The 18,212-nt window shown below is 32.6% G+C and overlaps 1 protein-coding gene and 1 pseudogene across 2 annotated transcripts; one reads left to right on the top strand and one right to left on the bottom strand.

The window, feature by feature from the left end:
• The window catches only part of LOC128183616 (deleted in malignant brain tumors 1 protein-like), a 492,435-nt pseudogene that overhangs the window by 230,867 nt on the left and 243,356 nt on the right, over positions 1-18,212 (bottom strand).
• LOC128183440 (uncharacterized) lies at positions 3,566-17,580 on the top strand. 2 transcript variants are annotated; one of them, XM_052852427.1, is made up of 4 exons: positions 3,567-3,878; positions 9,392-9,601; positions 13,287-13,900; positions 16,671-17,580. In XM_052852427.1, exons 1-4 carry the CDS (start codon positions 3,695-3,697, stop codon positions 16,677-16,679), a joined length of 1,017 nt encoding a protein of 338 aa, XP_052708387.1. In that variant the 5' UTR covers positions 3,567-3,694; the 3' UTR covers positions 16,680-17,580. The 2 variants fall into 2 exon arrangements, with proteins under 2 accessions (XP_052708386.1, XP_052708387.1); XM_052852426.1 differs by having other exon boundaries at positions 3,566-3,878; positions 13,287-17,580.

Raw genomic sequence — 18,212 nt, forward strand, 5'->3', positions numbered from 1 at the left:
GACCGGTTCGCTACATGTATTTCATATCAGTGGCGTAGCTGCCGTTAGGCACTTTTAAAGGCACGTGCCTACACATGATTTTAAGACCAAAAATTAAAAATGTTAAAATATCACATTTAATTTTTAAAAAAAATTTTAAAAAGCAAACAGCAAATATCTTTCTTTTCCCTATTTCAAAACTCTGATTGTTTGAGGTCACAAATATGTGACATCGATGATGCTAATTATTGCGCAGTCAATCCGGCAGTGAAAAGCATGTCGGGCAATAAACCAAAAGTAAGAACACTGGATGAAATGTTTAAAATCATATTCATAGATCGAGGCATATTGCAATCTCAACTATCATTGACAAATTTGCGGCTAATAAAAACAGACGCCTTAAATTGACTTCGTGTAACATAATGTACGACTTAAAAAAACCCAAAGCAATATATCTGTTTTCTTATTATTATCAAAATTTATAGTAACCATTACAACTGTTTTTGAATCATGGCATTCAATTACAAAGTCTTGTTTTCCCTTTAAACTAAACTATAGAGACAGATAATAGCTTTAGTGTAAGAAGATGGGTGGATAAGGCGTGTAAAATATCTATGCACGGACGGAAAAGATACCGAAAAATTTAAATATCAATAAATCTGATATTTAAAAAAATAAACATTTAAAACAATAAATATTTAACATATCATCGGTTTTTAACCTTTAAATATGTCCAATACTTGGAATATGTTGACTCAAACAGGCGTATACGTACATGTATATCAAAACTTCCAATACTGTGTCATTTTTTTGTACAACTTCAAGGTTTTTTCTATTATATAGTGAGTCTCTGGTCCATATTTTTCTCATAGACTAAATAAGGTTTTATGGAAAACAAACCGATTTCAATCAACAAAAACGTGGGGAGATGACCCACTATACAATAGAAATACCATATTGTATTAAAAAAAAAAGACTGCTGGTGAAAACAATGTTGGATTGTATTAAAAAATGTTTTTTGCCATTTTACTACGAAAAAAATCTTTTTAAAAAAACTCAAAATTTTATGTAGGATAAGTGCCTAAAATTTGTTCCTGTGTGTTCTATAAAACATGAAATCCGTTTTTCGTCGGGGGGCTTCGCCCCCCCCCCTGAACCCCCTACCAGGGCGCTGCCCTGGACCCGCTGGGGGCCTTGAGCGGCCCCCAGACCCCTCGCCGTATTTGGTGCCTATACTTCATTCTAGCTCTAGCTACGCCACTGCATGTAATCTTTTTTTAATTGGAAAATGTATTTAGATTGCCTTAAATTTCCATTGGCATTTAAAAAACACATCGGAGATCAATCATCGCTTGTATTCGACGAACTTTGTAAATCTACAGTCAAGTCGTACACATCTATGATTTTGGGAACATAAATATAGAGGTCAAAGGACGTTGGATCTTGCGATCAAAAGTCTTAAAGTTTTTTTTCTAAAGTAATTTTTAAAAATCCTACCACATAGCTTAACCAAAATTCAAAACAAAATTTTGGGGTCTATATGCTTCATTTGGCGCTACAGTGTATTTAATATGACCTCTCTGCACTGAAAGTGCAGATTGCACACAAATCGCTTTTCCCTCTATATTTTATAATCGGAATGAACTATGGCTTCAAATACAAATTTATACTATTTATAATGAATAGAATTAAAATTATCATAAAGAAAAATATTACAATTTCTTCAGCTAATTGATATTTTGACCTTTTTGCACTGATAAAACGCTATTTTTATCCGTTACCAATTCAACATGCAAAGAAATTTTTAAAAAGTCTCAAGCCTTTTCTCAAATTATGATAAATTCGTCAGAAAAATCTTAAAATTTCAGAAAATAAAACAAAAAGTATGGGTCTATTATGTAAAATTTGAGATATGGCATGAAATAAGCTGATTTTAGGCAAAAATTGGGATTCATTTTTCCTTCACTTTTATGAAATTAAAGCTAACTTTGCCAATATGTGTCGATAGAAATATTGAAAAATTGTAAAATTATGTTGTTTGTAACAAAATGAAGATATCCTGCTGCACAAACTATCTAGAAATTTTGTTTGCGCTGAAAATAAGGAAGTTATAGTTACATTACTCTAAAACAACTGCGTTATGAAAACTGTTCATTTTCTTCTTGAAAACATTCCGCCACAAAATATAGTCCCATATGTAATTTTTCCGTTACTATTTTATTCAAGATACTTCAATTGGTATTATAAAGTTTGAATTTATGAGTAGAATCAATATATGATGCATAATTTCTAGAATAGAGGTGACCCAAAATGACTACCCAAAAACAGAGGAACGAACCTCTTTAATAAAGAAGATCCACATCCTTCCTAACGGTTTACAATGCAGTTATATTTTCCAAAACACCAAATAAACTTTGATTTAATTTTTTAATATATATTTATAAGCACCAATTCAGTTCCAGGCACGTAGCATCGTTTTTGAAAGTGGGGGTAGGGGGGGGGGGGGGGGGGCTCATCCAGAAATTCTTGACTATACTCTGTCCCGAGTTTTTGCTTCCATTACATTTTGCTAGTGTCCAGATCAGTGGCGTAGCTACCATGTATGCTTATATGCCTGAGCATGCACATCATTTGGGAAAAAAGGAAGAAACTCAGTAAAAAAAAAAAAAGAAAGAAAAAAAAATTAAACGAAGAATTCAAGTATTAAGGTCCATACTGAGTTATTCTATCGACAAATTTAACAATGCTAAACATAAAAGTACCAAATATAGACAGGCAACATGGTCTTACAGTACTTTATTAAAGAAACAGAACACAGTGCATGTACATAATAAAGCAAAGATTTATTTTGCATTTGAACTTAGTTAATTGCCCCCATAGAATATCACAGCTTTTTGAGATTTTCATTACCATAAACTAGGTGAAAATGAACTTAAGAATAAAAGCTTTGATTGGGTCTAAAACAAACGTCAAAACTTTTTTCTTCTTTTAGCTTTTAATAAGTTATGTAATTTTATTTTATGCCTAAACTAAAACCAAAACAATTTTAACTGCCTAAAAATATGTTTAAATAGTTAGCATTCCTTTCAATTTCTGCGATGATTTTTAGTGTTAAAAATCGTCAGAATCCATGAGCTTCCGGGGCCTTCGTCCTAGACCCACTGGGGGCCTCATGGTGGCCCCCAGACCCCCTAGCATTTTAAGCATGCAGTTCGTTTCTGGTCTAGCTACGCCACTGCAGATTATCTGTTTTGACGGTCAGACCGGTTCGAAGACCGGAGCCAGATAGCTCAGTTGATAGAGCACCTGACTAGAGATTCATGGGGCCCGGGTTCAAAACCCGTTACAGGTGATTACCAATTTGTTTTTATTCTTCCGCAATTAACAACCTGGATTTTTTTTTATTTTACAATTTTGCACGTACGCATTGCATTGATTATTATTAATGATTTTATTGTAACAATTTCCATTTATATTGTCATTAAGATTCATTTGAATCGCCATTTGGGTTCATTTGAGTCAATTTGGGTAAATAAATGCACCCCTCCCCCCAGAAGCCTCGATTTGATGTGTTAAATAATCAACAATGGAGGATACCAGATCTGTTATTCCTGTTCCGGATTACCCAAGCTTTCCTCTGTCTTCTTATGTGTGTTTTAAAATTACGAGTTGCAATGCACATTTAGCGTGGTCGTTTTCAGAAGCATATATTGATATGGTTCCCATGCAGAATGATCAAGAAGATGTGTACTTTTTTCCTCTACATTCTTTGATACCAAAGGCATATTCGTTTCTTTTGTCAGAAACGAATGATCTTGCTACAGTTCGAATAGCTAACCTAGAAAATGTGAATGAAGATCAAAGAGCAGCCTTTGATTGTCTCATACAGTTTCTTCAAAGTAAGTCGAACTCCATATAGTTAGATGAGCGCGTCGATTCGTATGGTTACGCGTGTAGGGACAGTACTATAGAAGAAAAACAAGGAGCTGATCGATAATCTGGATTTAATCAAATTGATATGTATGTACATATATAAACAGATGCATAGTTGATGCATTTGCAAATGCTTTAATTTCAAGTAATTGTTATAATTTGTGACGGTATAATCACATTCCGTATTATTGTACGCGTGTATGTACATGTATACACCATCGTGCATTCATCTTTCATGGTACATACATATCTAAAGTATATTCATGCAAACTTTATTAGTATTTAAATGGATATATATAAATTTACTCATGCAATACTTTATGCACTGATCAGTCTGATCTTCTGTTCATGTCTCAACTAACACTACTGGCACTGTACCAGTTATCGGCTAAAATTTAACGTTTTCTGTTTGTATTTCCTTATTTCTTGATATTTTTGGACAACAATTGACATACTTTAAATGGTGAACTCCTTTTCTATCCATCTGTTTGAATATATATTGTTATTTAAGCCCAAAAACCTCCTGTTTTGTGATTTTTAGCAAGCCCCGAATTTGCCGAGTTTTCACGATTTTCTGTACCAGTTATCGGCTTCATAGTGAAATCCCTGTACATGCTCTGCAAAATGTAATTATGCCCTTTGTGTTGTCAGACTAAAGGTCATAGGGGTTATGATACATAAACAAACCTCATAAAATTATTTGTTTGTTATCATGCAGTAATCGTTCACTATTCAATACATAATTCTGTAATCAGGCGTTCAACTGTGCTATGAATCTCTTAGAATTTAGTGAATTCCCTTTCTTTATGCATGATATATGTATTGATATTTTATGTCAAATCAAAAAAAGGATATAATAACGTATTATAAAGAGGTAATATTCTATTTTTAACTTCACATCCCCCACTGCTTGAAAATGCAAAGATTGAAATCAGCGGTAAACAATGATTGTTTAAGCTCATGTTTAAAACATATTCAAGAAAGTTTTCAAGCAAACTTACTTTTCTTTATTTGAAACAGACCACTGAATTAAAAAATCTCGGATAGTCGCGTGCTATTAACCTGAACTCTTTGTTTAGCCAATAACTGGTTCTAGCCGACAAGAAAGGCCAAAAAAAAATATTGCGTGTTTCCGGTTTCCCGACCGACTCTATTTTTTATGCGCCGACCCTAACACTTTTTATTCCAAATCCACAATACCAACCGTAATTTCTTAAACAATAGAGTCTTTACAGATCAGAGTTTAAAAAACATTTGAAACAATTCAATTGAAAACACCACCTATCAAAGCGTTTTAAAGATTTTTAAGTGCAGATTGACAGCATGGATGAAAGTTATCCTTGGTTATTTTAGCTAAATTATCAATGCAATAAATAGTTTCTTATGGCAGTGATGTTTTATAAATTAATATAAAGATGTACATGAAAAAAGCAGAGGCAGAGGTTTTTTTTTTATTGCTGTTGGTGTGGAGACTGCAGACATCGTAAGTCTTTGAATAGGCAACAATTATTCACATAAATATGATTTTAAAATGCTGCATTTCAATTGCAAATGAAATTTTTAAAATTAGTCTTAAACCATTAACTATGTATCTATTTTTTTTTTTTTAATTATTGAAAAGATTTAATTCTAAGGCTCCGTCTGATCAACCATAATTTCCTCTGTTTCTGAATTCAACACATACAATTATGAATTATGATACTTATGTCTACTGTTATGTCAGTTGACCAGGAAACTAGAACTAATAACTACTATTATATAATATATTTGTGGTAATGAGTATTATACTCTGTTAATCCATAGTGGCTGTCATACAGTCATTTTACCGGTAACAAATATTTGCCAGTATCGAATAATTTTTAGAGAAATTATTGGTGAAAGACAAAGTTAAGGTTTTAAAAAATCCTAGCCAGGTAATTATATTACAGAAATAAATATTCTATCAGTGTTTGACATTTGCACGATTATTTACCGAATTGTTTACAAATTAAAAAGGTGACCCAGATGTGAGCTGCCGGAAGTGCAAGGCAGAAAAAAACGAAAGGTTTGAAAAAAATTAAGCTTAACTATGAAAATAAGTTTGTAATTGAACCCTTGTTTGGTGGATAATTAGTAATTATAATCCATTTAATAAGATAATGCATCATATTATGTAATAATAGAGCTTTGAATGAAATTACGACTTCAAATAGAACCACGTGTAGTTTTCCTAGTTTCGGTTCATTGCGATACAGTAACTATAGAAGCATTATTTGGCTGAATATATTGATAGATATATGGGCAAAACAAAGGCAAATGACAATTACTTATCGTCAATTACTTTTATAGATTGTTTTCATGAAAATTCAATTTCATACAATAAAGTAATGCAAATGAAAACTGTTTAAGACCAGTTTCAATTTGGCGGGAACACGGTATGATAAAAATAACTATCATATTATTTGTTTAAATCTAATATTCCCACAATTACTTTTTTCTTTCTTCAGTTATAAGTCCATTAACATGTACCTCTAGTATATTTTTAAAATTAATTTGCCTCAAAATATTCGGTCAGAAGTAATAGAGGGCACTTGATTGGATACTGGAAAACGAATCAGAAACTAGGAAAATGGAGGGGGTATTAAAATTACTATCTCCGTAATTCATCCTTTATATTTTTGGAAGTTTGATACTACATTTTAGAAGGACAAAGAAATGTGACTTAAACAAAAAAATAAAAACATTTGGAATTCCGATAATAATAGTCGCATGCACGACGTAACGCATACTGATTCGTTAAAGGTAAAATGACTGTATTTAATTTTTCTATTTACATGAAAAAAAATCTTCGTATACATTTTAAATTAATCTTTAAGTACGATTGAAGAAGGCTTTAATTCTGTAACAGTTGTCACTATCCACAATCGCTCAACCTGTAAAATACATTTTCTTAATGTATAGAAAAATCATAATCTAGGAAAGGGGAAAACTTAAAAGTTCATTAAAAAAAAAAAAACGACCTACCTACCCTATTTTAAAATTTGATGAAATAAGAAACTCAAGTTTTTTTTTGGCCTAACTATAAACCCCCTCCCTTTTCATTTAACTCTAAAGACACAATAAACAATGAATACACAATAACAAACAAACGATAATGAAAAACAAACAAATTAGAACATATGTAATAGATAAATTGAATTATAATATATGAAATATTTCAATGAAATAAATATGAAGTACATACTTATGAATACTACAAATGATAATTTGAATTAGTACCGGTATATGATGAAGTTTATCAATCAATATAACCCTCTTATACATATTGTACCAATTTCTACAACACAAATCATCATTCCTGCATAACTGATGTCCAGCTACAGCAACTAAAGCTAAAATCACAATTTAATAGAATTCTGAGTTAAATAATTATTCTGAGTTAAAGTAATAACCTGTTTTTAACTCATATAAACATGATAAGTCTCTAAACTTGTCAAATAAAAATTTAAAAGGTCATAACCAGGGTTGTGGATTTGCTCGCCCTCTTCCATGTGCAAATAAAATTTCATGTAGGCTATAAGAAAATTAAAATCTGGTACTCCACATTGACGAGCAGTTTTTTAGCTCACCTGAGCTGAAAGTTCAAGTGAGCTTTTCTGATCACATTTTGTCTGTCGTCCGTCTGTCCGTAAACTTTTCAACATCTTCTCAAGAACTACTGGGCCAATTCAACCAAACTTGGCACAAATCATCCTTAGGCAAAGGGGATTCAAAGTTGTGAAAATTAAGCGCCACACCCTTTCTCAAGGGGAGATAATTAGAAATTAATGAAAAATTTTGAGAAATTTTCAAAAATCTTCTTCTCAAGAACCATAAAGCCAGTAAAACTGAAACTTGTGTGGAAGCATCCTCAGGTAGTGTAGATTCAAAGTTGTGAAAATCATTACACCTGGGGGTAGTGTGGCCACAATGGGGGTTGAAGTTTTACATAGGAATATATAGAGTAAATCTTTAAAAATCTTCTTCCCAGAAACTAATCAGCTAGGAAAGCTGAAACTTGTGTGAAGTATCCTCAGGTAGTGTAGATTCAAAGTTGTGAAAATCATGATCCCTGGGGGTAGGGTGGGGCACAATGGGGGTCGAAATTTTACATACGAATATACTCTCAGAAACTAACCAGCCAGGAAATCTGAAACTTGTGTGGAAGTATCCTCAGGTAGTGTAGATTCAAAATTTTGGAAATCATGATCCCTGGCAGTAGGGTGGGGCCACATTGGGGGGTTGTTATTAAAGTTTTACAAAGGAATTTATAGAGTAAATCTTTTAAAAAAATCTTCTCGAAAACTAATCAGCCAGATGATTCTTTATAATTGTTAATACTTTGGCTTCAGGAAAATTCTTCGGCCTCCAAGAAGGTTCAGAGTTTGATGTAGCTTTATATCCCATATATAAACAATTGTTATGGATCTTTTTGAGAACTGCAATACTCAACATGTGATATGACTATAAAATCATCCTGTTAGTAAAGGGACTAATGATTATAAACATAAGAATATCCAGGGGGGAAATGAATTTTATTTATACAGGATCTACATGTATTATTGTACATTGTTCTATTGTTCCTCAGGTGAGCAATGTGGCCCAAGAGCCTCTTGTTCTAGATTGCATTTGGTTTGTTTTTTGATATTTGTTTGAGTGAGTCCCATAAAGTCCTGTGTATAATTCACACCTTTATCCAGCCAAAATTTGATCAAATTTTTTTTTTTTGGGGGGGGGGGAAGCATATTTTTCTGAATGCCACAAAAGTATCACTGTCAATATCTCTCAGACCACTGTTCCCTGCATAAAACAAGTTCTTGCCAATATGTTATCAGTCACCTGTTGACTCGTCGCATGGTCAATGTTTGTTTAACAATGTTAGGTGTCAGAAGCATGCCTCTGTTTTATTTCAGTCTTTAAAGTTTATTCAAGTGCAGGAAGATAAGCAGTAATTATGATTTGATTTAGAACTTATTTACTTTATTTCCCATTATGCAGTTACCGGTAGATGTTATTGTGTTATGAGAGACACTATAAAAAAAAAAGGTTGATCATATAATGACAAGACCTTTCTTCACAATGCTGATTTTTTATTTTAAAATTTATTGATGTAGTGTGTGGGCTCATAGGGTTTGCTGTGGTTCCATAGACTTTGAAAAGTTGGGGGCCCATTTGGCCCCTTAGGTTTCAATTGTTAACCACAACCCTGCATAACTTTTTCAATTAAAATTACATAAACTAGTGTACAAATGCAATAGTATGAATCTTAAAGGCTGAAATTTTCTCATTAATCATGGCATTAAATTTCAAAGTCACATAAAATCTTTGGGGTTTTTTGTCTTCAATGTGTTCAACACAATGCAGACATTACAAAGCTCAAGTGTTCAAGATTTTTATTGGGTAAAGAAAAATGAATTACCACTGGTAATTGTTTTCATATTTTTTAAATTATCATTTTCAGATCAGGAAGAACATGTACAGAGAATGCAGGCCATTAAAATGGAAGGTCTAAATGAAACCAAAATTTGTTGTATGTTGGCCGTCCATTTATTTTCTCAGCTAGTACCTGGAGGTCAGGTGATTGTTGACAGCAAAATGAAAGGAATTGACAAATTTTCATCCTGTCCTTGCAAATGTGGAAGGAAGGTGAACATTGGAAATACAGGAATTGGTAAGATCATCTGGTTAATGTTATATAAAGGTATTTTAGTTCACTTTAGTTCATGTGGAGCACATGACTCAGTGGTCAAAGGCATAAGGCCAGTAACTCAAAGGTCGCTAGTTCAAACCCTGCTGTGACCACTTGATGGTGTGTGTTGTACCCTAAGACAAGGCACTTTACCAACATTGTCTCAGTCCACCCAGCTGCAATTGGGGACTGATCAATGCAGGGTTTTAACCTGTGATGGACTGGTGTCCCAACCAGGGAGTGTCATTGATTCTCATGTGCATAGCACCTGGAAAAGGGGGACAAACACTGGCCTCATGGCAAGGAGAAAGATTTAACTAAAAGTCCAATAGCCAACTGTTAGTTTTCCATGATTTTTAGTGTTAAAGGGTTTGTACCAAGCTATCAAACATTTTATGATATATTTCAAACATAAGAATTTATAAAAATACCTTCTAAATGGCTCTATTTCACCAAAATTAAAAGACTTTAGATTATAGCTAATTTTTAAGCTCTGTTCCGATCTGTTTTTCCTTAAAGGTGGCCGACTTTAGTTTTCATTGTACAAAATTCGGTTAGCGTGTTTGACATGGTTTGATGTGCCATTACCCATGATTACCTGCATTTATGTAATACATTATTTGTAAATTGTATTATCAACAAATTTCATTTCTGATTGCTAAGTTTGACCCCAACAGGTTAGAATTTAGCCATATTAAAATATAGTCAAGTAATATGTTAATAAGTCTTGTCCAATCTGTGTGCCACTAGTTCAATTTTGGGTACATTCAGGCAATTTTAGACAGGGTTATTATTATCAAGATCTTTGAAGACCTTATTGTAATTGCTGTTTAGCTCAAAAGAGCTGAAAGCTCAGGTGAGCTTTTCTGATCACATTTTGTCCATCGTCCGCCCTAGATGTAGAAAAATTCCAGTTATTAAAAGTTTCCGCTCATTTTCTTCACAGAGGATGAAATGAAATTTTTCATACAGGTTTATCATGATAATATTTAGGTCAAAATTGATATTGGGTACAATCGAGCCATTTTCGACAGAGTTATGGCCCTTTGACGTAGAACAATTCCAGTTATTTGCAGTTTCCTCTCATTTTCTTCGCAGAGGATGAACATATTGAGATGAAATCTGGTATGAAGGTTAATATTGATAAAATCAAGGTCAAGTTTGATATTGGGTACGATCGAGCCATTTTCAACAGACTTATGCCCCTTGGACATAGAAAAATTCCAGTTATTTGAAATTTCCGCTCATTTTCTTTGCAGAGGATGAACATATTGAAATGAAATTTGGTATGAAGGTTAATCATGATAATATCTAAGTCAAGTTTGATATTGGGTACGATCGAGCAACTTTCGACAGAGTTATGGCCTTTTGACGTAGAAAAATTCCAGTTATTTGAAGTTTCCGCTCATTTTCTTTGCAGAGGATGAACATATTGAAATGAAATTTGGTATGAAGGTTAATCATGATAATATCTAGGTCAAGTTTGATATTGGGTACGATCGAGCAACTTTCGACAGAGTTATGGCCTTTTGACGTAGAACAATTCCAGTTATTTGAAGTTTTCGCTCATTTTCTTTGCAGAGGATGAACATATTGAAATGAAATTTGGTATGAAGGTTAATCATGATAATATCTAGGTCAAGTTTGATATTGGGTACGATCGAGCAACTTTCGACAGAGTTATGGCCTTTTGACGTAGAACAATTCCAGTTATTTGAAGTTTCCGCTCATTTTCTTTGCAGAGAATGAACATATTGAAATGAAATTTGGTATGAAGGTTAATCATGATAATATCTTGGTCAAGTTTGATATTGGGTACGATCGAGCAACTTTCGACAGAGTTATAGCCTTTTGACTTAAAAAAAATCCAAATATTTGCAGTCTATTGAGGGGCAACATGGCACAATATCCTATATTTACATTTGCAAATATTTTTCCTTATATGGACCTATAGAAAAGCAGAATTGGAATCTCGGTAATTTTAACAGTTCTGAACAATTTGTCTTTTTCAAACGTAAATATAAGTAATAAACAGCAATGTTAAAAAGTTCACCGGGATATGAAGTTGGTTGGTACGTGATCAAATCTACTGAGAGGCCCTTCCGGCTTCACAGGATTTGATCACGTGACCAACCAACTTCATATCCCGGTGAACTTTTCAAATTGCCATTTACTTCTTAATTGATTGCCCATATAAAGCCAGTGTTGCTCAGGTGAACAATGTGTCGATGTGGCCCATTGGGCCTCTTGTTTTCTTTTTCTCTATTCTTCTATATTATGAATTATGATTATATTTTTTCCTACAAATTTTGTGCAACTTATTTAAAACTAGTTAACCGATTTTCTTGAAACTATGCGATCTAATAGATAAAGCTCTTAAACTTATTGCAATTCATTTTTTATTGATGACATCACTTTCAGTTTTGAGATTACGTTTTAGCGATTTCAGAGGAGTATTTTGTAGTTATAGTGCTCCTTTTAACTATTATAGTAGATATAAAGAAGATGGGGAATAGCATAGCACAAATGCCCATTTAGTTTAGTCGTAAAATACATTTTCAAATTTAATTTTTTCCAATTAAATACACTTGAAGACATTTTCCATATTACATTTTGTAACTTTGTATCCACCGAAGATACCAATAACAGCCTGTATAGATGTGAATATAGAGGGCAGAAGGCTCGAGGGCTGATATTGGTTGAGGGCTGATACAGGGTGTAATATGGAAAAAGGTATGTATCATGCAGGTGCTCTATAGTAATCAGTCTGTCCATCCTTCTCACTGTCCGAGATTGGAGCATATCTTCTCTCCCCTTGGTCCAATCAGGCTCATACTTCAGCCGCAAAGTGCCATTTTGTAAAGAATGTGCAGTGACCTTGAACCTTGTGTCTTGGTCTAAGGTAAAGGTCAAAGCAGAAGTATAGAAATCCTTTTCCGAAAACAGTCAACATTTGTTTTGTTATATGAAGAAACAAACCAGAATTTAAGAAAGGATTGGAAAACAGATCGCTGTAATTTTCTCAGCTCAACAAAGAATTCACAAACTCAGTTTTGCGCAAAGTTCAACTCCAAAATATTGTCTGCATCAAACAGTTACTGAATATGTTCTGCCGCCTGTATGAATTAAGTTACAAATGTTCTAGACTACCTCATTTTACCCCACAGTAATATGCAAATCCTTATATCCTTTATGATAGCAAACCGTCCCTTTGCGAATCCGTTGTTTATTTGCCTTGACTGAATGCACCTTGTCTTGAAGTTGGGAAGAGTTATTTACTTCAATGTTCACAAATCATGAAAATGTAGCATACATTGTATGTAACAATATCATTTTGTTTCATTATATATTTATTTATTGTATCATAAAATACATCATGACATAATATTGTATAATATAATAGGATGCTATATCCTATTTTATAGTAGTGTATTGATAATATTGTATCTTACAATACCGCATGAAAAAAACAAACATTTTTTAGCAAATGATATATGATCTTGTGTCAAACCACACTACAGTGACCATGAATATTTCTAGATCATTAACAGTTACTATGATTTTAAGATAATATGTCAATTAAAGGTGATGCCTCATAAAGGTTATGAACTTTGTAATCTGTGATTACCTTTGTTTTAAAATTAAATTGATGACTTTTATAATTTAGGTCATCCAAAAGTGTGGCATGGCAATCCTGATATTTTGATCAAGGCAGGGGGAACAACGATTGCTATGAAAAAAACCGATGATGAGGATGATGGAGAAGATCCTGTGGCAAAGAAAGCAAAATTTTCTGAAGAGGACGAAAATGATTTCCTTCTTTCAGTTGAGGTTAAAACAGAGCGAACAAATGTATTTGAATATAAATTTCAGAATCAGTTGTTAAGCCAAGCATTGACCAATGCATTTGTACAAAAAAATCAGCATAAATTCAGCAAGAAACTTGTCCCAGCTATTGGGTGCACTTATAGCAATATGATTGTAGCATTATATGATCCTGACCAGGACATTCTTCTGAGAAGAGTTACACCTATTAGTTTTTTGGAAGAAGATTCAGACAAATTTGATTTTTTTGGTATACTGGAATTGTGGCGTATTTTGAATTTGCACATACTAGGTGCAGAACTTGATGAACAGATTGTGTCTGAGTTGGAACCATCAGGATTCAGATCAGAAATTGAAGCGAAAAAAGTTCTTAACTATTATAGAAGTGCTAGCACAAGCATTTCTAGTGGTCAAAGTTTGTATTCTTCACCACCACTCATGACAGTAATGAATAAGGTAAAAAATGGAAAGTTTATTGTTAAAGGTATCAGAAATTAATGGCATGCTCAAAAGAAATTGAAGGTTCCAGGAGCTTTTCTGTTTTTTACTTTTCAAAATTACTGTTAATTTCAACTACATGTGCATTAATGTGTTTAATGATCTAAGGGTATGTCATAACTTGTTGTGGGGACATTTTACCAGATTGAATGTTAAATCAGTATTTAGAATTGGATTCTTTTTAGCTCACCTGAGCTGAAAGCTCAAGTGAGCTATTTTGATCATTTTTTGTCCGTCGTCCGTCTGTCCGTCTCTCTGTCCCGTCTGTAAACTTTTCACATTTTGAACTTCTTCTCTAAAACCACTTAACCAAATTCAACCAAATTTGGCTCAAAGCATTCTTATGGAAAGATGAATATAAATTGCAGAAATGAATTAAAAAAATTTTCTTCTCAAGAACTACTGAGGCAAATTCAACGTAATTTAGCATGAATAATCCTGATGGGAAGTAAATATAAATTGCAAAAATTATGGGCGAATTCTGTTTCAAATCTGAGTTATTACAAAAATAATAAGAAAGAAAAGGCGTGGTTCAAGCAATTTATAGCATCCATGAGTCTTGGTAAAATGGGTAGGCATGACCAGGCCAGGGCAAAACAAAAGATTGACAGTTATTAATATGCCAATCTCATTAAAATTTCAAGATATTTACTGACCAGTATATTTGTATTCGCTGTAAATATTGCTGCAAAATAATGTGTAATTGGAATTGACGATTGCCGATCTGCCCCGGCTTTTATTTTGCCCCGGCCCGGGTTTGCTTACCCATTTTACCAACACTCGTATTCCATAATTCTAAAACGAGGTTCTTTGTTTAACTTAAAGCAGCCATGACACTATATGATAAACGAGTCGATCTGACAATTAATGATGAATTTGTTAAACATGCAAAATACATTTGTGCCGATTTTGTGAAGTAAATTGAGGCTTAATATTTCAATGCGTTGACAGTTTTCACACATGACAGTGGTGTTAGCTTGTCGTGATTTTCGTTTCGTTTTCATTTATGCTTTGCGTTAACCTGGGAACTGTCGCTTGTATTTCCTGATTTTTATGTATCAAATCAAACAAAGACTTCAGTAAATCAAACAGTTTACTGTTTACCTGCACAAATTAAGCAATATCTGATGTATTAAGAAAGAACTAAAATGCAATTCATTCAGGCTATCGGTAATTCGGTATCATCTTTTGCGCAATGGTAGAACAATGCAATATGTTTTGTTGAGATGCTCGGCATTTTCTCGAGTTTATTCAGTTTAAATAGAGTTTAATATCGCTGACGGAAATATGTAGGTATGTACATGTATATGATTCATTTTGAAAAATAAATTGTGTTCTTTATTTGTTATAGTAAATGTTTCTTGTGTTTAATTGTTTACAATTTCTATTTACTAACCATATTTGAGTGTTAAGCTTCGAATTATAAGCAAGATACAGAGATTTGCTGACAATTCTATGTTTTTACACAGATCTGAGGCCATTCATTTTTTTCCATTTTAAATGCCGAATAGGAAATACCAAGTTAAAAATCTTAAGCTGAATGAAATAAACTCATGTGAACAAAATATGACTCAAACCTAGAAAATTTTGAGCTCATCTTGCTTATAATTCTACGATTGATGCTAAAATTTTGGTTGATCATTAGAAATTTTGTATGAATCAGAGTATGTTAAATACTTGTACACAAAAAAATTAAAGAATGATATGCTGTATATAACTACTCTCTGGGGCCCCCTCTTTATACAATGAATAATGTGAAATGTGAGTAAATAAAAACGACATCGTAAAAACAGTTTCCATAGTTCTGACACATTTCTGTTGCGGGGATAAAAGAATCATCGCTATTCCTAAGAAAATTATCCTGGTTTGTAGCCATTTGTTATTTTTGAATAAAAATGAAAATAATTGGTGGGCCATAGTAAATTAGAGTGATGTGCCTGTCAATACGGTAACATTGATTTTTATAGCTCTTTAACATGTCACGTGACAACATTTTTCATTCCAGTGTATTCATCAATCAAGTGTAAGTAAAGATATAAAAGTTACGAGTTTACGCGAGGTAAACAACAGTCATTTAATCATAATGGAAAAGACAAATTAAATTGTTGAATATTTTTAATTTGAGAAATTGAGTGCATTGAGGTGCAATTTTCTTCTTCACATATATACATGTAGGATTTTTTTGATAAAATACAATAACTATTGTACTTAAAAAAAAAATACAATAACTAGTAAGTAGTTGAGGAAGAAAATGTACCTATATGCTCACATATATTTTGATTGCTTTATTAAGTGGGGGAGGGGGGCAGTACGAAAATACAGAGAATTAGAAGTTATATAACAGTGTAACCCTATAATACCAAATATTTAGTTCTATATCTTGCGTAGGATTTTCTTATTCTGTGTAAAAACAGTATTTCATGAAGGTACAATGTCAAAGATTACGTGTATGCAAAAATAAGTTTAAAATTCGAATACTTTACAATATTTATTTTTTTGTTATTCTACCGAGGGCCATTTGGCACAATATCTTTTGAATGCCCATTGTTGCTCAGGTGAGCGATGTGGCCCCATGGGTTTGAAATATGTATTAATGATGCAAAACTTCTGTTGAAAGACCCAGCTGTACAAATAATTGAAACAATCTTAGATAATTGTTTATGTAGAGAGTGGTCAAAATAAGGTACTTTTAACTTTAAACTAAAAAATGTATTATTATTCGTTGTAGAGGCACTGATCACTTTTTTTCCTGCGTCTGTATGTATGTCCGTATACCTTTTACTTTCTTGACTTCTCCAGAGCCATTGGGCTGATTTCAACCAAACTAGGCACAAAGCATCCTTAGATAAAGGGGATTCAAGTTTGCCATACCATCTTTCAAGGGGAGATAATTAAAAATCATTGAAAATTTGTTGGTACTTTTCAAAAATCTCATTATCTCATATTATATATATCATTCATATTATCTTATTCTAAATGTAGGCTTCAGAATATTCAATACATTTTGGATATCTTTTTTTTACCTCATGTTGGATGACAAATTCATAATTGATCTTATTTCTGTGGAAAATCATAAAAAAGTTCATTGTAGAGAATTTTAATGATTTTTTTAAAGGTGTCATGAGCTAGATCATATTGCAAGGTGTTGTGAACTTAATTATAACCTTAAAATGCATGTTTTAGCTATGTTCACTATATGCGATGAATGGGTGCTATCTTTATTGATATATTTTTTCATTTGATGTGAACATTTTTTGAATAAGATGAAATTGACTCTGTAATGTATACTAATAAAACTGTATATATGAAATATCAAATGTATGATTTTTGTATTGAAAGAAAATTTGCATGCATATACATGACATTGTCTTGATATTTGCTCAGTGCTAATATTCCGGGTATTAATGTGTTACAATTTATGAATGGCTGAAAAGTTTATTGTAAATATGATTAATGAAAATTATCAATTTTTGGATTATTTTGTATATTTTGATGATTGATGAATCAATCTTTTAAGTTATTTACATACAAATATTTTAGCATGACCTACATTATTTGTACATTAATACTGATACACAAGTTAATGCTATTTATTTTGATGTGGTAATTATAAATGTTTGCATTAAATAAAATTTAAATCATGATGGCATTGAGTTGCTTAACTCATTAAACGTATATACTATACATTTCTACTCGTTAATAAAGTTTAATGTATGAAGAATTAAAATTGGGTATATCCCGATAACTTGATATAAACACAATAATTAAAAAATTGCTATAATAATTCTAAATTATACATGTACTCTACCACAACAACTCCGAGTATACACATCATATAAATGTATAATTATAAACAATGACCACCTTAAACTATCCACATTCTGTGATCTATGTATAACATGTATTTTCGAGTACATATAATATGAATTGGGAAATTGATCCACCACATATAATTACCGGTATATACCTCAAAGCAAAACAAAATAGGATATGCGCATGCTTAGTACTCAGCAGGTATGTCCAAGTTCTTGGACATTTACACCCTAACCCTAACATTTCAGAAATGTAACTTAGACCCGACTAAATATTGGTGTAACTCTGTTAGTCTGACTAATTTAAGCCCAAATTTACACCTTTTTGAGAAAAGTGCCCCCTTGTGTAAATCCGAACTTAGTCACATATTTGGACTAAGGTCCATTTCACTAAAAGACATAACTTTGCGCCCAACTAAGGTAGTTGTAACTTTTTGCACAAACATAAAATGAGGGCC

The sequence above is a fragment of the Crassostrea angulata genome, chromosome 5, assembly GCF_025612915.1.
Source record: "Crassostrea angulata isolate pt1a10 chromosome 5, ASM2561291v2, whole genome shotgun sequence".
NCBI classification, from domain to species: domain Eukaryota; kingdom Metazoa; phylum Mollusca; class Bivalvia; order Ostreida; family Ostreidae; genus Magallana; species Magallana angulata.

What these genes read in the sequence shown, in the direction of transcription:
- LOC128183440 (XM_052852426.1), top strand. Translation starts at nt 3,566, where the DNA reads ATGGAGGATACCAGATCTGTTATTCCTGTTCCGGATTACCCAAGCTTT. An exon ending in TCTCATACAGTTTCTTCAAA is followed by an intron (nt 3,879 to 9,391) that starts GTAAGTCGAACT and finishes TATCATTTTCAG; the next exon opens with ATCAGGAAGAACATGTACAG. An exon ending in CATTGGAAATACAGGAATTG is followed by an intron (nt 9,602 to 13,286) that starts GTAAGATCATCT and finishes TTTATAATTTAG; the next exon opens with GTCATCCAAAAGTGTGGCAT.